Source organism: Mirounga leonina, unplaced genomic scaffold (genome assembly GCF_011800145.1).
Source record: "Mirounga leonina isolate KUSES-001 unplaced genomic scaffold, KU_Mleo_1.0 Mir_53, whole genome shotgun sequence".
Lineage (NCBI taxonomy): Eukaryota > Metazoa > Chordata > Mammalia > Carnivora > Phocidae > Mirounga > Mirounga leonina.
Genome location: NW_023270807.1, coordinates 19,105,604 through 19,127,523, shown reverse-complemented (window position 1 = coordinate 19,127,523; position 21,920 = coordinate 19,105,604). Strand labels below are relative to the sequence as shown.

At 40.7% G+C, this 21,920-nt stretch overlaps 1 protein-coding gene across 1 annotated transcript; it reads left to right on the top strand.

Annotated features, from left to right (window-relative positions):
• Positions 1-19,271: 19,271 nt before the first annotated feature.
• Positions 19,272-20,440, top strand: LOC118000644 (Y-box-binding protein 1-like). Its single transcript, XM_034990446.1, is given in 1 exon segment — positions 19,272-20,440. A coding segment is annotated over 1 exon segment (939 nt). The 3' UTR covers positions 20,211-20,440.
• Positions 20,441-21,920: the final 1,480 nt, after the last annotated feature.

Genomic DNA, 21,920 nt, shown 5'->3' with positions numbered 1-21,920 from the left:
GTATTTGAGTTACTGGTTCAGCAGAAACCAGGAAAAACAATAACTTTGTAGTCAGAATGTTATCCAAGTGTATATTGTTTACTTTATTGTAAATACTGGTAAACAGTGGTCAATAAATAGTTTTATGTTCAGAAAAAAGAAAAAAGAAACATTAATTCTTAAACTCTTCTGTAAACTCTTCATAGGTAAGTGCTGATATTCACCTGGGTGTTTCACCTAATGGTTAGTGGGGACAGATTAAATACAGGGATGCTAGGCAGTGTAGGAAGCACGTGCCCTTCCCTTCTTGTCACACTACTATCCTGCTGTGGAACTTTGCTAAACCATGGACATTTGGTTCCTCTGCATGGTCTTCAAGGTCATGGTCACCTCTAAATATTATGTGCAGTACTTATTTTGCATGCAAAAGACTTCTCGTGACTACCAAAAATATCTGAACACAATGGTGGGCTGTATTGATTTAAAACACCCCTTTTTGTAGCTCTGAGCTACTGATCCTACAACCTATTAAGCATTCCTTTGTTCTCCTTGAATGTAGCAACAAATGCAAGTAGATAGATAGCTTTAAAAATTATGCTTCATGAATATCATGCTGCTCACTTTGGACCAAAGTGCAAAACCTTGAGGCAAAATGAAAGCTCTAACTTTGCAAAGAAGTTAAATGACAAAAGACATATAAATTCTTAAGAAGGTGGGAGGAACCATGAGAGACTATGGACTCTGAGAAACAAACAGGGTTTTAGAGGGGAGAGGGGTGGGGGGATGGGTTAGCCCAGTGATGGGTATTAAGGAGGGTACGCACTGCATGGAGCACTGGGTGTTATATGAAAACAATGAATCATCAAAAACTAATGATGTATTGTATGGTGACTAACATAATAAAATTTAAAAAAGAAAAAAAAAGATGGGAGGAAGCTTGTTTTTTATCATCCCTAATTTTACTCCCAAACCTCATTTGATGGTATAAAATACATTTCTATGACTAGAAATGGTCACTTTCCAGGAATTTTGATATTATTTTATTCTAAGGAAAACAGTATTTCTATAGTTTGTATACTATATTTTAATTGGACATATTTTCACATTAAATTATTGCTTGTTTCTGTTTTACTTCCTTTTTTTTCCAATAGACTCACTAAATTCAGCTTCACATAATCCCCTGAACAGTATCTCCAAAACTGCAGTGTTGTGTTTAACCTATTTCTATGAACAAATAAACTGTTTTCCTCCATACTTTACATGAAAATCTCTTCTTATTGTTTCATTCACCATATTTATTTCTGGGATGTTATTTCCAATAAAACCTCTTTCTTATTACAGATAATGAGAAACATAAACAGCTTGGACCTTGTAATGTAGAATAATAAGAACGTTCCAGAGTTCTAGTAGTTAAATTATAGCTAAGTCTTCCTCATGTCAACATGCATAGCTTAAAAATCTCAACTGGGGCCTGAATTGTATTCTATTCCAGAATTTGAGATTTCATTCACTGTGTTCTTCTATTCCAGAATTTGGAATCTCATTGGAATACTACAGGAGACTAGTAAGTCAGAAACTGAAAGGTTGAAGATTTTGCCCTACTTGAAAGCTAATAAGTAAGACTGCTACATATAGTTTTATACAAATACTGCATACTGACAGAACACACACACTTTAGATCAGAAACAAAGACCGTTGATTAATCACGACAAAATCAGCTGCCAAGGCAGTATCTTGTGCGGGTTCCCAAAGCCCCAGTCCCATACGGTGACGCAGTGAGGGCCTAATGTACTGGGGTTCCTCATAAGACAAGAACCCCCAAATTAGGAAAAACTGATTTATTTGGAGCTGCCGGTGACCTGCCCATTCTCTTCTCCGGAGAGAAAGGAGTTATCTTTCCTCTGGAATGTAAGCAAGTCTTTCCAGAGGGAGGAGGAGGATTTTACTACCCTGGAATGTGTCTGGGGAGGGTGACATTTCTAGGCTTTATTATCTCTAGCTTCCAAGGTCATTTATTCTTCATATATCCTTGAACAGATAATCCAAAAAGTGTAGGAATGCCATGGAGAATTGCTTTCGACACAGCTCTAAGTAGGGACAGAATGTAAGTGCAGCCTCCAGAAGCAATTTACCAGAAACAAATCCCACAAGTGTCAGGCCTCCCTCCCAGACCAGCCCACACCTGGATGCTCTGGGTCCCCAGCTACCCAACACTACCTCAGGGAGAAGTCGAATCCCAAAACCTGGTAGACTATTAACTAAAACAAACAAACACAAACAGAAAAGACCTGGGACAGAGGAAAAAACATTAAATACAAAAGTAATAAGATAGGAATCAGAGAAATCAGATAACAGCTTCAAATGATGCTTGGGAGAGAATGGTTTTTAGAAAAATTTCCAGGCTGATCTGAATGACTCATTGCTTTCTTATACAATAACCTTGGCCAAGGGAGGGAAGAAAACATTAAGGGGCTTATCAGGTTAGACAGTGTCCCTGGAATCTGGAGGTTGCTCAAAGAGCCCTCAGATTAAGCCAAAGGAGAGATGATATTATCCAAGATGGATTCAGAGTAGAAGAGGGCTTATCCTGTAACGTCCATATCCACAGACCATACAGTCTGGCTGCTTATTATGTAGGCAGACAATTCTGCCAAGAGAAACTCACATCAGCAGCTTCCAAGATTGTGACCAATTAAGACAGGTCCTTAGTATATTTCCATTTCTCGGTGTGAAAGGCTGGTCTGAAATGGGACAGGCTATCATTGACAAGCCCAATCAACATACTGCTTGGAAACACTGAAGTGGTTCTTTGGCAAGAATAGCTTTGAAACTAGGTTACGCTCTCAGCAACAAATCACCAAGTGTTCCTGGGGGCGCCTGGGTGGCTCAGTCGTTAAGCGTCTGCCTTCGGCTTGGGTCATGATCTCAGGGTCCTAGGATCAAGCCCCGCATAGGGCTCCCTGCTCTGCAGGAAGCCTGCTTCTCCCTCTCCCACTCCCCCTGCTTGTGTTCCCTCTCTCACTGTGTCTCTCTCTGTCAAATAAATAAAATCTTAAAAAAAAAAAATCACCAAGTGTTCCTAAAAAATTGAAGGCATCTTGTCTGGAAAAGAGGCATTACCTCAACTTTCTAGCTCAGGTATTCTCTTCTGGTGCTCACTAGCTGAGGAGGCAGACCACCAAGATACAATCTCTCTGGACTTTGATTTGCTGAGAAAAATGGCCCTTCAGACTCCTTGTGATATTTTGGGAACATTAAGCTGAGTAAAATTCAGGGTCATCTAACAGGTTAATGATCCAAATCATTAAAGGGGATACACTAAACTTCCTTCCCACAAGAACAATGTCAGTCATTTGACTTCTAAAAACGAGGACACTAAGGAAAGAGAAGTTGAGATGGGAAAAATTGGGGGTAGCTTGCATGCTCTTTAAAGTTCATGTTCTAGGGCGCCTGGGTGGCTCAGTTGGTTAAGCGACTGCCTTCAGCTCAGGTCATGATCCTGGAGTCCCGGGATCGAGTCCCACATCGGACTCCCTGCTCAGTGGGGAGTCTGCTTCTCCCTCTGACCCTCCCCCCTCTCATGTGCTCTCTCTCTCTCATTCTCTCTCTCAAATAAATAAATAAAATCTTAAAAAAAAATGTAAAGTTCATGTTCTAATTTAAGAGGAAGAAGGTTTAGAGGGATCTTCTCTCTGCGTACAAGTTATATATTGAAAAATATACAAGATTGTTTTTCCTTTGCTTTAGAATGCTAGATGCTATACATTTTTAACTGCTTAATTTATCATCTACCTCTCTTATAACTAAATTATGTTTTATGTACTATGACTACATTAAGTTCTCTTTGCAAACCAGCCATCCTGCCTTCATTTGTGTATCATTTGTGTAAATACTGTATTCACAATTCTCTCAAGCTTCTAACCATTAAGAATATTTTCTTAGGTACTGAATTATTCAAACTCAGATTTTCCACAAGTATGGTTTAATCCATCAGATCTGGGACAAAGTTAAATGTGATGAAAACAATACTTTCAAGTCCTTAACCTCTTCCTATTTCCTAGGTGTGTTCAAACTATTAACTCTCAGGAAAATATTTCTTCACTACAAATAAGGTTTTCCCAGACAAGTTTTGATGATCACCTCAGGCAGACAAACCCAAAGTTGCCACAAGCAGGTCAATCTAACATGAAGGACACACCATTAATGAACAGCCATTTCACTCTAAAAAATAAATTCCCACCAACAGAAGTATACTCAGACAGATATCATTGAATATTATAAAAGAAGGAAATCCTGTCTCTCTTAAACAGAATCCAGAACCTCCAAAGCTTATAGCTGGGACTTAAAAATCCAGATAGGAAAGGTCTCTGAAAAAGTGGCTTCAGTCCTACTATGAGGTAGGCAGAATTCTATCTAAGATGACCCCCAAATAACGTTCACCCTTGTGTAATCCCCCTTTCCTTGAAGTATGGATAGAATCTATGAATAGATGAGATCTCATTCCCAGAATTAGGTTACATTATATGGCACAGTTGACTTTTTTTTTTAACTGTAGTAAAAAAAAAATTATGTACAATTTATCACCTTAACTTTAAAGTGTACAGTTCAGTCAAGTTAAGCATATTCACATTGTTGTACAACAGATCTCTGGACTTTTTCATCTTGTGAAATTAAAACTCTATAGCAACTTCCATTTCCCCCTCTCCCCAGATCCTGACAATCTCCATTCTATTTTCTGTTTCTGTGAATTTGAGTGCTTTGGACAACTCATATAAGTAGAATCATACAGTGTTTGTCTTTTTGTACCTGACTTATTTCAATTAATATCCTCAAGATTCATGTGTTTTGTAGCATTGGACAAGATTTCCTTCCTTTTGAGACTGAGTTATATTCCATTGTATATATATATACCACATTTTATTTATCCATTTCTCCATCAGTGGACATTTGGGTTGCTTCTATTTCTTGGCTGTTGTGAATAATGCTGCAATGAACATGGGTGTGCAAATATCTCTTTGAGACGCTGCTTTCAATTATTTTGGATATATACCCAGAAGTGGGATTGCTGGATTATATGGTAGTTCTGATTTAAAATTTGCCTTTAAATTTTTTGAGAAACTATCGTTACTATTTCCCATAGCAGCTGCACCATTTTACATTCCCACCAAAGGTGTACAACAGTTCCAATTTTTCCACATCCTTGCTGACATTTGTTATTTTCTGTTTTTTATTTTCTGTTGTTTTCTGTTTTTATGGGTGTGAGATGATATTTCATTGTGGTTTTTATTTGCTTTTCTCTAATGATTAGTGATGTTGAACATCTTTTCATATGCTTGTTGGCCATTTATATCATCTTTGGAGAAATGTCTATTCAAGTTCTTTACTCATTGTTTAATTAGGTTATTTGTTTTTGCTGTTTAGTTGTAGGAGTTCTTTATTCTGGCTATTATCTACTTACCAGATATATGATTTGCAGATATTTTCTCCAATTCTATACATTGTTTTTCACTGCTGATTTTTTCATTTGACACATAGAAGTTTTTAAGCTTGGTATGGTACATATTTTTTTTTTTTTTTTTTTGCTTTTGTTGCTTGTATGTTTGGTATCATATCTAAGAAATCACTGCCAAATCCAATCTCATAAAGTTTTTCCTGTTTTCTTCTAGGAGTTCTATAATTTGGGGTCTTACATTTAGACCTTTAATCCATCTTGGGTTAATTTTTGTATATGGTGGAAGATAAGGGTCTAATTTCATTCTTTTGCATGTGGATATATAGCTTTCCTAGCACCATTTCTTGGAAACATTGTCTTTTCCCCATTGAGTTGTCTTAGGGAAAATCATGTGACCACATATATGAACATTTATTTCTGGGCTCTCTATTCTATTTCATTGCTCTATATTGGCACAGTAAACTTTAAGAAAGAAAAATTATTTGGGTGTGTCTAACCTCATCACATGAGCCATTTAAGAGCAGAGAGTTTTCTCTGACTGGCCACATGGGCAAAGTAACATGAGCAATATTTGACAAAAGTATGTTGCAGAGATGGAGGAAGACATGTGGCTAGGACCTGAGAGCTAACAACTAAGGAAATAAATCTAAATAAGCTTGAAGTGGATATTTCCCTAGTTGAAACTTCTGATGATGATACAGCCATCCAATACCTTGATTGCAAACTTATGAGACCCTGAACAGAGAACCCAGTAAAAACATGCCAGACTTCTGACACACAGAAATGGTGAAGTAATAAATTTGTGATTTTGAGCTGATTAATTTATTTTATTTGTTACACGGCAATAGAAAACTAATGCACCCAAAGTTATACGTTCCTCTTTCAAGTAGGTCATCTAATTGCTGGGGTCATTTGTCCACTGGACTCTGGGGTTCCTTTATCCTCACCAAAGTTGGCTAACTTTAGTTGGCTAAAACATTTTTTCTTTATTTTTTTATTTTTCTTCTTTTATTTACTTATCTTTAGAGAAGAATTTTTAATTAATCTATTCGAGTTTGTAAATAGAAAATACAGATACAGGTTTCACAAATCAAAATATGTAACAAGATATAGTGAAAACTCTTCCTGCCACTGTTATCCTTCATTGGCCCTATTCTCACCTGACAACCCTCTCCCTAGAAACCACAGCTTTTAGTTTCTTGATATTCTTCCTGAGTTATTTTAAATACACATATGTAACAAAGATTGCTAATTACTTCCAATATCAAGTCTCCTCTTCTTAAATAGTATTAGAATTTTAATTTGGGCATAAGGCTACTAGGAATAAAAACTATATTTCCCAGGCTCCCTTATAGCTAGGTGTGACTAGAAGGGGTATAAAGAGAAGGGCTATGTGGCAGTTTCCAGGAAACGTCCCTGGTGTAGGCCCTTTGCCTCTTCTTCTCATTCTCCATCCCACTGCCTGGAAGGTGGATGTTTCCATTGACTGAGAACAAGGCCATACCCTAAGGATAAGGGGCTTGTGAGCTAGAAGGAACCTGGCTCCCTGGGTGTACCATGCAACAGAGCCCATCTCAGGTCTGGACTACCTTCACCCAGACATTTACGGAGGGAAGTAATCTTTTTTTTTTTTCAAGTCACTGTTCTTTTTGGGAATTATCTCTTGAAGCTAAACCTAATTCCTAACTAGTACAGCTTACCCTTGAACACCCTGGGGGTTAGGGGCACCCTCCCCCATGCAACTGAAAATCCATATATAACTTTTCTGACTTTCCAAAAATTTAACTACTAATAATCTACTGTTGACCAGAGGCCTTACCGATAAAATAAACATTTGATTAACACATATTCTGTATGTTATACATATTATATACTATATTCTTAAAATAAAGTAAGCCAGAGAAAAGAAAATGTTATTGAGAAAATCATAAGGGGGTGCCCGGGTGGTTCAGTCAGTTGAGTGTCCAACTCTTGATTTTGGCTCAGTTCATGATCTTAGGGTGGTGGGATTTAGCCCCAAGTCACACTCCACACTCAGCACTAAGTCTGCTTCACATTCTTTCTCCCTCTCCCTCTGCCCCTCCCACCCACTCGCATGTATGCACTCTCTCACTCTCTCTCTCTAAAATTTTTAAAAATCATAAGAAAAAATTTATTTACAGCACTATACTATTTTTCCAACAAAATCCACGTATAAGTAGACCTACACAGTTCAAACCTCTGTTGTTCAAGGGTCAACTGTACAATATCTAAGAAAATACATAGATACATTCTCCCTACCCTTATTTTTACAAAAAAATAATAAATTATTACATAGCTCTGTATTTTGCTTCTTTGACTTAATATATCTTATAGATCTTTCCTTTACGTATTGTCAGGGATGGGAAGAAGTAGATGGCACACTATAAACAGGTGATCAAGAGAAAAATAGCAAGACTATTTACAAAAATAACAGGACTATTTATGATGATTTTTGCAGGCTTAGGAGAAACCAGTAAGGGAGAAGGAAGCCACTAGTACCCTCAGGCCTGAAAAGGTAAGTAGATGAATTGGTTATCAGAACCCAGAAAAATCTGTTGCTGCACAACAGGGTGACCCACCAGAAGAAAACATAGCCACTGCCAACATTTACCTCATCGGGGAGGAAGCCCAAGGCATGTACTAACCTCTTTCTTCCCATTCTACAATCTTCTGTTGGTGCCTCCTGAATCCAACCAAAAGCCAGATAACAAGAGAGCCTGGATGATACAATCCATAAATGTCAGCCTCCTAGAGTCCAGAGCAATATGGGAAAAGGTGGAGAGTTTATCTGAAGAAAATATCCAGCATTGTCCACTCATGTTACTTCTCAGCACCTACTTTATCCTTTGTCTAGATGAGAAATGTGTCTTCAAAACGGGAACATAAAGTCCCACCAGCTACCACACCATCATAAGGGAATATCATTCAGTCATATTTCAAAATCATTAAACTTTACTTGCTACATTGCTCTTCATTTAAATTATCAGCAGGTTCTATAAATTCAATGCAATCCCTATCAAAATTTCACTTGTCTTTCTTGTGGAAATGGACACACTGATCCTAAAATTCAAAAGGAAATGAAAAGGACCCCAAAGAGGGAAACACACACACATGCACACACACAGAGAATGAAGAGCGAAGTTGAAAGGCTCCCATTTCCTGATTTTAAAACTTACTACAAAGCAACAATAATCAAAACACTGTGCTATCAGCATAAGGATAGATAGTTCACTCAGTGAACTATTTATCTAAAAAAAAAAGCAGGGGGGGCCAAAAATGGCCAGAGAGTAAGTCTTAGTTTTCAATTTAACAAGACTGCCTGACTGTCTTACCTGGAAAAGCATTCCTCCTTTGGGAACCTGGGCCTCCAAATCACTGTATTCAAGGTTACGGGAATAGAAAAGGAAAATTCGGAAAGTGAGTCATAAAGAATAATGAGAGGCCAAGCATTACCTTGATCCCAAAATCAGACAAAGACCCCATCAAAAAGGAGAATTACAGACCAATATCCCTGATGAACATGGATGCAAAAATTCTCACCAAAATACTAGCCAATAGGATCCAACAGTACATTAAAAGGATTATTCACCACGACCAAGTGGGATTTATTCCTGAGCTGCAAGGTTAGTTCAACATCCACAAATCAATCAGTGTGATACAATACATTAATAAAAGAAAGAACAAGAACCATATGATCCTCTCAATAGATGCAGAAAAAGCATTTGACAAAGTACAGCATCCTTTCTTGATTAAAACTCTTCACAGTGTAGGGATAGAGGGTACATACCTCAATATCATAAAAGTGATCTATGAAAAACCCACAGCGAATATCATTCTCAATGGGGAAAAACTGAGAGCTTTCCCCCTAAGGTCAGGAACATGGCAGGGATGTCCACTCTCACCACTGCTATTCAACATAGTACTAGAAGTCCTAGCCACAGCAAAGTGGCAAAGAAGAAGTCAAACTCTCACTCTTTGCACACGATATGATACTTTATGTGGAAAACCCCAAAAATTCCACCCCAAAACTGCTAGAACTCATACAGGAATTCAGTAAAGTGGCAGGATATAAAATCAATGCACAGAAATCGGTTGCATTTCTATACACCAACAACAAGAATGAAGAAAGAGAAATTAAGGAGTCAATCCCATTTACAATTGCACCCAAAACCATAAGATACCTAGGAATAAATCTAACCAAAGAGGCAAAGAATCTGTACTCAGAAAACTATAAAATACTCATGAAAGAAATTGAGGAAAACACAAAGAAATGAAAAAATGTTCCATGCTCATGGAATGGAAGAACAAATATTGTGAAGATGTCAATGCTACCTGGAGCAATCTATGCATTTAATGCAATCCCTAACAAAATACCATCCACTTTTTTCAAAGATATGGAACAAATAATCCTAAAATTCGTATGGAACAAGAAAAGACCCTGAATAGCAGAGGAATGTTGAAAAAGAAAAGCAAAGCTGGCAGCATCACAATTCTGGACTTCAAGCTCTATTACAAAGCTGTAATCATCAAGACAGTATGGTACTGGCACAAAAACAGACACATAGATCAATGGAACAGAACAGAGAGCCCAGAAATGGACCTTCAACTCTATGGTCAACTCATCTTCGACAAAGCAGGAAAGAATGTCCAATGGAAAAAAGAGAGTCTCTTCAACAAATGGTGTTGGGAAAATTGGACAGCCACATGCAGAAGAATGAAACTGGACCATTTCCTTACACCACACACAAAAACAGACTCAAAATGGATGAAAGACTAAATGTGAGACAGGAGTCCATCAAAATCCTTGAGGAGAACACAGGCAGCAACCTCTTCGACCTCATCCGCAGCAACTTTTTCCTAGAAACATCGCCAAAGGCAAAGGAAGCAAGGACAAAAATGAACTATTGGGACTTCATCAAGAAAAAAAGCTTTTGCACAGCAAACAGTCAACAAAACTGAAAGATGACCGACAGAATGAGAGAAGATATTTGCAAATGACATATCAGATAAAGGGCTAGTATCCACAATCTATAAAGAACTTTTCAAACTCAACACCCAAAGAACAAAGAATCCAATCAAGAAATGGGCAGAAGACATGAACAGACATTTTTCCAAAGAAGACATCCAAATGGTCAACAGACACATGAAAAAGTGCTCAACATCGCTCGGCATCAGGGAAATCCAAATCAAAACCTCAATGAGATACCGCCTCATGCCAGTCAGAATGGCTAAAATTAACAAGTCAGGAAACGACAGATGTTGGCGGGGATGTGGAGAAAGGGGAACCCTCCTACACTGTTGGTGGGAATGCAAGCTGGTGCAGCCACTCTGGAAAACCGTATGGAGGTTCCTCAAAAAGTTGAAAATAGAGCTACTGTATGACCCAGCAATTGCACCACTGGGTATTTACCCCAAACATACAAATGTAGTGATCCAAAGGGGTACGTGCACCCCGATGTTTATAGCAGCAATGTCCACAATAGCCAAACTGTGTAAAGAGCCAAGATGTCCATCGACAGATGAATGGATAAAGAAGATGTGGTATATATATATACAATAGAATATTATGCAGCCATCAAAAAAAAAAATGAAATCTTGCCATTTGCAACGACGTGGATGGAACTGGAGGGTATTATGCTAAGCAAAATAAGTCAATCAGAGAAAGATATGTATCATATGATCTCACTGATTTGAGGAATTCTTAATCTCAGGAAACAAACTGAGGGTTGCTGGAGTGGTGGGGGTGGGAAGGATGGGGTGGCTGGGTGATAGACATTGGGGAGGGTATGTGCTATGGTGAGCACTGTGAATTGTGTAAGACTTGAATCACAGACCTGTACCTCTGAAACAAATAATACATTATATGTTAAAAAAAAAAAAAAAAAAAGAAGAAGATAGTAGGAAGGGAAGAATGAAAGGGGGGAAATCGGAGGAAAAGACGAAACATGAGAGACTGGACTCTGAGAAACAAACTGAGGGTTCTAGAGGGGAGGGGGGGTGGGGGAATGGGTTAGCCTGGTGATGGGTATTAAAAAGGGCACGTTCTGCATGGAGCACTGGGTGTTATATGCAAACAATGAATCATAGAACACATCATCAAAAACTAATGATGTAATGTATAGTGATTAACATAACATAATAAAAAATTAAATTAAAAAATAAATTAATTAAAAAGAAAAATGTAAATAATTAAAAAAAAGAATAATGAGAGGCCATTCCCACCTCTACCCTTTGATTGTTGGACCCCTGGATCCTGACTATAAGGCAGATACCACCACAGGGTGGTCCCCACGTGAAAGCATATACTGCATTCTGTGGAAAAGCACTTCAGCTTTCAGTAGATTTTCCCACCATTTTTTCAAGGTAGCTGCTTCTGGGTGATGGGGCATATGGTAAGATCAACAAATTCTGAGAACAAGAGCCCTTTGTTACAACATCTTTGTCATAAAATGTGACTCTGGTCAGGGTCAGTGCCAAAGCGAATACCGTGCTAACGGATAAAAACCTTCTTCAAGTCAACAAATTCTGGAAACAGCACTGTGGGAAGGGAAAGCAAATCTATAACTTGAATATGTATTTATCTGTTAAGAACAAATTACTGCCCCCTTCATGATAAAAGGATCTCATGTAATCAACCTGCCACCAGGTGCTTGGCTGATCCCTCCAGGGAATGGTGCCGCAGTAGGAGGTCACCCTTGATCACTGCTATTGATAGGTTGAGCATTCAAACTGTGAGCACTGGGTGTTATACGCAACTAATGAATCATTGAACACTACATCAAAAACTAATGATGTTCTGTATGGTGGCTAACTGAACTTAATAAAAAAAAATAAAGTTACACTAAATACAAGTTAAAAAAAAAACTGTGTTGACAACCAGATCACCTGGGTGAGGTTAAATCACTGCTGCCAAGGAGGGCATATTGCACGGTGTCTTATTAAGCAAGCAAAGAAATCTGTTAAGAGGGGCTGACTGATCCTCTTGTCCTCAAATTACGAAGAAACTCCTCTGCAATGCATGACCTTTGGTGAACGTTCACATGGGTCAAAAATAGTTTCACATTCTGTGACCATTCAATCTACCTACTTCACCGCCACCACATTTCTTTGTCCTTAACTCTCCAGTCTTGTTCTCTCCCCAATAAGCAGATTAGTCCATTAGTTACTGCCTATAAATTAGGATTGATCCATACATCAGGTCATTTCTCCTTCCATGCAAAGTGGACAACCCGATGTGGACAACCAATCCATATGATGTTCTATCCACTGGGAAAACTTTCCTTTTACCACACTTTCTGGGCCATCTCTAAGTAAGGCTGAAAAGCAGTGGCCATCTGCATTTGCTGGTACCAGCATACCATAAATAATAGACCCAGAAGTAAAGCAGGCTTGTGCCTTTTCCTCCTCTGTTTATAGGGAATCCCCACATGGCCTGTAGTCTAAGTTGAGTGAGACATAGCAATGCATTAGCCACAGACGCCACAGGAGTCTGAGCTGCCTGATCATGCAGTCACTTGTGTCTGCCAGACCTACTCAGCTTGGTCTTGGATAGTCTATCCCCATTTAACATTGGAATGCTGCTGCATGTGTCCAATTTTATGATTTTGTGGGTCCAATAACATCCAGTTCATGATGGGTCATTTGGGACAGAGTTGATTAGTATGCCATAATCAGACGTTCATTCAGTCATTACCAGGACCCAGTAATAATCCAGGAGTTGCTATTCCAAGAGGGCATAGTTGTCAGAAGAGGAGAACATGACCTTATTCTGAAATCCTAGGAGTCTGGGTTCTGATTCTTTTACTGGGTCTTACAGGAGGCTCCACAAAGCATTTGTGTCAACCACAGAGGTCACTGGGCCTACTGGGTTGTAAGACATAAGTGGCAGACATTTTGCATCACTGCCTTGACTTGCTAGAGTCGTTTCATTGGGTATCACCTACAATTGACCCAGCATGTAGATCAGAGCATCTTGCCCAAATGTAGTATATGTTGCCTCCAAAAGCAGAAGAGGCCCACCAATTGTGCCCCTTTCTTCATGGTACAAGGTACAAAGTGAAGAATCTTCTCTCTCACTTCAGGGGGGCTATCCAAACATGCCCAAGTCCCCTGGATTTCCATAGATACATCCCCCACTGTGGCCAAGCCCCTTGCTGGGTTTATTTCCCATCCTCTGGCGTGCATGCTTTCTACTGTGGCAAATAGGGTCCTGGCTACTTCTCACTCACCAGGGATGTTAATATAACTTTATTAATACAGAACAATGTGACATTCTGTGAGATATCCAGACGATCGAGTTCCCTCTAGCCTATGTTGTGACAGAAATAGAACGGACTTAGCCCTTAAGTAAAATAATAACAATACTAATCTCCCTGCTTCATGAAGGCAAACAGCTTTTGGTATCTTTGCTGATAGCGATGAACAAAAACATCTATGATAGGGGCGCCTGGATGGCTCAGTCAGTTAAGCGGCTGCCTTCAGCTCAGGTCATGAACCCAGGGTCCTGGGATCGAGCCCCACGTCGGGTTTCCTGCTCAGCAGAGAGCCTGCTTCTTCCTCTCCCTCTGCCTGCCGCTCTGCCTACTTGTGCTCTCTCTCTGTCAAGTAAATAAATAAAAACCTTTTTTAAAAATCTATGATAAATCAATAGCAGAATACTAGTAGAGGGTAGTGAGGGGCTGCGCTAATTTGTGCCACTTAAGATGCTATATTCAGATCCTCAGCTGAGCTTGGTACTACTCCCAAATAAATTTGAAATAATCTACATTCTCCAAGATGCTCTGGTTTTTGCATTGTCCAAACAGGTGAGTTAAATGGAGATATGGTAGGAATTACCCATTCTGTGTTGTCTTTGAGTGAGTCATTGGTGTCTATAATTCCCCCAGAGATGTGGTGTTGCTTTTTGTTTACTATCTTGGGTTGGAGGTCAGATGAGGGCAGTACCAGGGGCTTCTATTTGACCTCTTGCTACCTAATGCCATTTCATGGGTCAGGGAGCCAGTATGAGGGTTCATCCATTTGCACAGTATATCTGTTGTCACTACCATCTGGGACAAGGGAAATGAGCACAGATGGGTCCAGGATCCACTTTGCAATAGGCTTGGAACAAGACTTCATCTATTACCTAAATTCTCTAAGTCCTTTCTCAATAGAGGAAACTACAATGGCATTTGGGGGTCTCCAGAAATTAGCATCGTATTAGAACCAGTAACTGGTAACTCCAGGGAGGTCTGGGTATAAATTTTTTCTACTGTATAGTCACCCTGTTAAATGAATACAGGTTCCTCCAAGGGAGGTTTGTGGCCACACTGCAGAGTCCTTCCTCTTTTTTTTTTTTTTTAAGATTTTATTTATTTATTTGAGAGAGAGAATGAGAGACCGAGAGCACGAGAGGGAAGAGAGTCAGAGGGAGAAGCAGACCCCCCGCTGAGCAGGGAGCCCGGTATGGGACTCGATCCCGGGACGCCAGGATCATAACCCGAGCTGAAGGCAGTTGCCCAACCAACTGAGCCACCCAGGCGCCCTGCAGAGTCCTTCCTCAATGGGTCTTACCTCTTCCTCAATCAATGGGCTCCAAGCCTGTGTACTGTCTTAGATCTGGAAACCGAACAAGACACCAGGTCAGATTTCTGCCCACCTTCCCTAGAATATTTTTCTGCTTTTCGGGTCAAGCTACTAGTTCAAGCAACCTTAGAAGTCTGCCCATCTACTTCATTCCTAAGGACTCTGTGATCAATTAGCCACCATCACAAAGCCCTACAGATCAAAATCGCTAATTTCCACTCAGAAACCCTCATGGCTTATTGTAGTAATGTACTCCTTGCCCCTTGCTGCCACTTGGCCTCCACCACACCAGGATTCCATTATTCCCCTTGAAACTCCATTGCAGCATCTCCTACCCTCACTTCCAACCCAGAGAGTATGGCCGCCCCAGGACTGTTCAAAGATGCTGGTGCTCCTTTCACTGATAATGTACTTTCTAATGTCTCAGGAAATGAGTCTCCTCCAGACCTTCTAGGGGGACATAGCAATTTGCACATAAACAATTAATTAAAACATTTTTCTCTCCCTAAGCCTTTGGACTTCTCTCTGTACAGTATTCCAGGGAACTTATAACATACCATTCTCAGTGATTATATGTCAATACTAAGTCCAGACTTTAGTAAAATATCTCCACATACAACACAGCACAGTGAAGTTCCCCAGAGCTACCTACCTCTACCCTAGGCTTGGATGGGGAGCAATATTGCCAGAACTCTGTCCAACAGGAGACAAACACTGCCACTGCCAACCTGAGGCCTAGAGGAGAGAGAACCAAGGAACTAACTCCTGTTGGTGTTTCCTCCTGACCTTACCAATGGAAGCCAGAGGCCAATGGAGCCCAGTCGATTCATTGCAGAAAGGGTAGCCTTCCAGAGAACAAAACAGGGCAAAGAAGGTAAACAGTGAATTTGGAGAAGAAAATAAACACTATCCAGTGTACATGTCAATGTATAAACATTAATTTTTAATGACTGCATAGTATTTCATTGTATGAATATACCAGAAAGTTATATGTAACAGTCCTCTGCTCACGGATATTTAGGTTGTTTCCAATCTTGTTGTTGTCAACAATACTGTTATCAATACTATATTATAATGAATAACTTTCACATATATTTTTACGATAGGACATAAGTACCAAATTTACATTTTAAGTATGCCATTCAATGTCATTGAGTACATTGACATTACCATGCAACCATCACCACCATCCATCTCCAGACGGTTTCCTCTTCCCAAACTGAAACTCTGCACCCATTAAACAATAACTCCCCATTTATTGCTCCCCACCAGGCCCTAGTAACCACTATTCTGCTTTCTGTCCTTACGTATTTGACTACTCTAGGTACCTCATATAAGTGGGAGCGTATTTGTCCTGTTGTATCTGGGTTATTTCATTTAGCCATTTATTTACAAGCTGCTTGTGGCTTATTTCACCTATTTCACTGAGACAAAATGCATCCATGTTGTAGCATAGATCAGAATTTCATTCTTTTTTAAGGCTGAACAACATACATTCCTTTGTATGTATGCACATATGGTATTTTGCATGTATAGTCACATACATGGGATAGAAATAGAATCACTTGATCCAAGGATGTATACATTTATAATTTTTATGTCTATTGCTGAACTACACACTCCCTCACAATGCAGTAAAGGTTTTGTAGCAATTTATACTCCCATCAACAATCTATGAGAGTATCTAATTCCTATATCCTTGCTAACACAGTATGTTGACTTTTAGATATCTGCCAATTGGATAAATAAAAGAAAAAGATAGGGCGCCCGGGTGGCTCAGTTGATTAAGCGACTGCCTTCGGCTCAGGTCATGATCCTGGAGTCCAGGGATCGAGTCCCACACTGGGCTCCCTGCTCAGCGGGGAGTCTGCTTCTCCCTCTGACCCTCCCCCCTCTCATGCTCTATCTCATTCTCTCTCTCTCTCAAATAAATAAAATCTAAAAAAAAAAAAAAGATAAAGATAAAAAGATAGTACTATAAGTCTTTTATTATAAGTTGAGGATTGTATGTTTTAGGTGGGAAATGGGGACACTTTGAAATAATAAATATTTACTAAATATTAAGGAATAGTCAAAAGAAATTAGGAGAGGGCTATTTTTTAAAATTCATCTTAGAGCGTAAAGATATTATATGTATCATAGCTGCCTAGCACCCATTTGCAGGCTGTCTTGACATTTCTACACTCTAACCCAAAAGGACTAGCACAACTCACAAGGCTATTACTTTGGATCCTTTCTATTTGGGGGCCTGTCATCAGGTGGCAAGTGCCTTCTTGGTGGCCACAAGGGTCCCTCTTTTTGATGACTAACCCTTCTACTGAGAGAGAGAGGGAGACAGAGAGAGAGAGACTGCTGATCCTTCCTAGGGTCTTTGGTCTTGATTTTGGTTTCTTGTCTGTAAAGTACACCATGACCAGGTAATGGATGCCAGAGCTGACATCAGCCTTCAGATGAGAAAGAAAGAGTTGGCAGTGATATCTGTCATCCCACTGATCACCAGAGTGATACCGCGTCTCTAGGTGTTATCAACTTTCTCATGGCTGCTCACCAATCTTTCCAAAGCTATGCACTCAAAAATGCTAAACCAGACACAGGGGCTTAACAGGATAACTATGTCTTAATGTGAATCACAGACAATCCTGACAGAGCAGTCACGTCAGAACTAGTGTTCCTCAAACTTGTTTGATAATAAGAATCATTTGGTGTGTTTGTTAAAAATCCAGTTTGCCAGGCCCCTTCCCTGGAGATTCTGTTCCTTTTTTTTTTTATTTTATTTATTTTGACAGAGAGAGGCACAGCGAGAGGGAACACAAGCAGGGGGAGTGGGAGAGGGAGAGGTAGGCTTCCCACCGAGCAGGGAGCCCAATGCGGGGCTCTATCCCAGGACCCTGGGACCATGACCTGAGCTGAAGGCAGATACTTAAGACTAAGCCACCCAGGCGCCCCTGGAGATTCTGTTTCTGTAGGTCATGAAAGGTAAACAATGTGCCCAGGTCATGTGAGCAGTAAATGGCAGAGCCAGGACTCTTTGATTTCAAAGTCCTGCTCTTACACATTCTTACACACAATTACTAATTATATACATTTGGGCAAGTCACTTAATAACTGCCCTTTACAGAGGATTTTACAGTTTATGAAACAATTTCACACTATTATTTAATTCTTACAATCCTATGAAGTTGATAATATTACCCCCACTTTATAGAGGCTGAGAAAAGTCAAGTGACTGCCTAAGGCAGGGGTCACATATTCAAATGCCTCTAGAGACCAGGCAGTTTCATCCATTTTTTTTTTTAATCACCGATTCATTAATTTATCTCTTTAACAAGTAAGCATTTACTCATTTATCCATTTAAGAAGTACTTATTGAGCATTGATGATGAGGGATGCAGTAGTGAATGTATAAAACCCTTGCCTTCATGGAGGTCACATTCGAGGAGGAAAATAACAAGCTCATACAGAACAAATGAAAAAGATAATTTTAGAATATGATAAGTACTATGAAAGCAATAAAACATCATTCTGAGTGGGAGTGGGAGGCACTTTGCCTATGGTTGTCTGCTATGAGAGCGTCTAGCCTACATGTGTCTATTAAGCATTTGAAATATGGCTACTCCACATGGAGATATGTCATAAGTATAAAATCACACTGGATTTCAAAGACTTGGCACAAAAAAAAAGAACGTAAAATATCCCGATCATAATTTGCATATTTATTACAAGTTGACATGATATTTTAAACACATTGGATGCAATGAAATATATTATTAAAATCAATTTCACCTGGTTCTTTTTACTTGTTTTTAATGTAATGTAAAATTACATGTGTGGCTCATATTTGTGACTCCCGTCATACGTCCTTTGAATGTTGCTGATCCAGATGGACCAAGGAAAGCCTTTCAGAAGCAGAGACCTCAGTGATGAGAGAGTTAACCATAAGAAGATCTGAGGGATGGGCTTCCCCAGGAAGAGGGAACCGTGGGGGAAACTCACGTAAGATGGGCTGTGACTCTCGACCTTGGCGAACAACAAGGAGTGGTGGAATACAGGAGTGTTTCCCACCCAAATCATTCAAATCCAAGATGTTTAAACACCGTGAAGAACAAGAAGTGAGTAGGTTCGATGGGTAGCGGGAGCGGAGAGCGGACCCCAGAGAGCCCCGAGCAGGCCCGCCGCGGCCGCCGGGCTAGTTACCCTCACACCCCGGGACGAGCCGCAGCTGCCGCCGCCGGCCCCAGTCACCGTCACCGCAACCATGAGCCGCGAGGCCGAGACGCAGCAGCCGCCCGCCGTCCCCGCCGTCCGCGCAGCCGACACCAAGCCCCGCAGCGGCCCGGGGGGCCTCCCATCGGCGGCGCCTGCCGGCGGGGACAAAAACCTCATCGCAACGAAGGTTTTGGGAACGGTAAAGTGGTTCAATGTAAGACACGGATCTGGTTTCACCAACAGGAATGACACCAAGGAGGATGTATTTGCACACCAGACCACCGTAAAGAAGAATAGGCCCAGGAAGTACCTTCGCAGTGTAGGAGATGGAGAGCCTGCGGACTCTGATGCGGCTGAAGGAGAAAAGGGTGCGGGGGCAGCAAATGTGCCAGGCCCTGGGGGAGTTCCAGTGCAAGGCAGCAAACATGCAGCAGACCGTAACCATTATAGACGCTGTCCGCGTCGCAGGGGTCCTCCACGCAATTCCCAGCAGAATCACCAGCAGAGTGAGAGTGGGGGAAAGAACGAGGCATCGGAAAGTGCTCCCGAAGGCCGGGCCCAACAGCGCCAGCCCTCCCGCGGGTGACGGTTCCCACCTTACTACATGCGGAGACCCTATGGGCGCGCACCACCGTATTCCAACCCTCCTGTGCAGGGAGAAGTGATGGAGGGTGCTGACAACCAGGGTGCAGGAGAACAAGGTAGACCAGTGAGACCGAATATGTATCGGGGTTGGAGACCACGACTCCGCAGGGGTCCTCCTCGCCGAAGACAGCCTGGAGAGGATGGCAATGAGGAAGATAAGGAAAATCAAGGAGACGAGACCCAAGGTCAGCAGCCACCTCAACGTAGGTACCACGGCAACTTCAATTACCGACCCAGACGCCCAGAAAACCCTAAACCACAAGATGGCAAAGAGACAAAAGCAGCCGATCCACCAGCTGAGAATTCGTCCGCTCCCAAGGCTGAGCAGGGCGGGGCTGAGTAAATGCCGGCTTACCATCTCTACCATCATCCGGTTTAGTCATCCACCAGGAAGAAATGAAGATGAAATTCCAGCAATAAGAAATGAACAAAAGATTGGAGCTGAAGACCTTAAGTGCTTGCTTTTTGCCCACTGACCAGATAAATAGAACCATCTGCATTATCTATGCAGAATGGGGTTTTTATTATTTTTACCTAAAGACGTCTCTTTTTGGTAATGACAAAAGTGTTTTTAAAAAAAAACAAAACTGGTTTTTCTCAATACACCTTTAAAGGTTTTTTAAATTGTTTCATATCTGGTCAAGTTGAGATTTTTAAGAACCTCATTTTTAATTTGTAATAAAAAGTTTACAACTTGATTTTTTCAAAAAAATCAACAAACAGCAAGCACCCGTTAATAAAGGTCTTAAATAATAATAAAAAAAGAAAAGAAAAAAAAAAAAGAATAAGAACTGAGTGCCTGAGTTGTTTTCTACCTTGGTCACCCTGCCTTTAGATCCTACTGTTCCCCACCCTTAAAAGAAGTAAAAGTACCCTGCATGGGAAAGCCAGATTGGCCCTGTCAATTCAACCAGCTGGGCTGAGCAGTGGGCAGCACTCAGCCCTCCCTCAAATCCAATCACACAGCCAGGAAATACTAGGATAATTTTTCTTCTGATTTCAAATCCCATGTTCTTTCCACTTAGCCTGTTTGGGGCAACAGATTCCTTTGAGAATCTGAGGAACACTATGGGCCAAGTCTCCCTCCATTACTACCACCACAATATGCCCACATTAATGCCACATATAATTTAAGGGGCTGAGAGGTCCTCCTCCAAAGCCCACTTATGAACCCCAGACTGAACTCTGTGGTATAGATATCTGGCTCCCTTCTATACACCAAAACTATAACATGGAGATAAGGACATCAGTTTCCTTTACCTCACTGAAATACTATGAGGACCGAACGAGATGATGTTAGTGAAACTGCTGTCTGAATATAAGGTATTATGGTTACATTCAGCCAGGATTTAAGGGCCCATAATTGTAGTGCTAACGCCTTGCAGGGATTTTTTTACCTGAAGATTTACCAAGATTTGGAATTAGAGATTTACCAAGAAATGGAAGAGCCCAAGTAATTTTCAAATGATATAAGAAATTTGGGGGAATCTATTCTAGATCAGTGTTTCTCAATACTGCCTGTATCTTAGAATCACTAAGAGAACTTTTTAAAAATTCTGATGAAATAGTACAACCCCTGAGAAGGGAGTAAGTAATTTCTAGAAAATTTGCATGTGGCTTCTGACCCAGGAACCCTACTTCCAGGACTCAATTTCAAAGATATGATGGTAAATTTTGAAAAGAAGGTGAGTACAAGGCTATTCATTGCCTCACTATTTCCAGTAGCAAAAGCCTGGAAACAACCCAAATGCTGAGAGAGAAAGGATTAACATGGTTAAGACCGAACCTTTGCAGGCTAGTTTTCCAGAAAAGTAGTGGGCCTCCTGTGACTCTCCCTGGAAATCTCTGTGGCCCTGTGCTTCAGGTGATCAATTCTAGTCAGCTTAAATCTCAGGACCCATCCCCCCCATCCTAATGATGCCAGGGTCAGGGCTGGAACTCAATCCTGAACACTTCTGTGGAAAATCCTGCCAGAAAGCCACCTCCAAGAGGTATAACTACATGGCTTGGACCTCAGCCCCCTGATCACTGTGGGAGGCCTGGTGATTCTCCT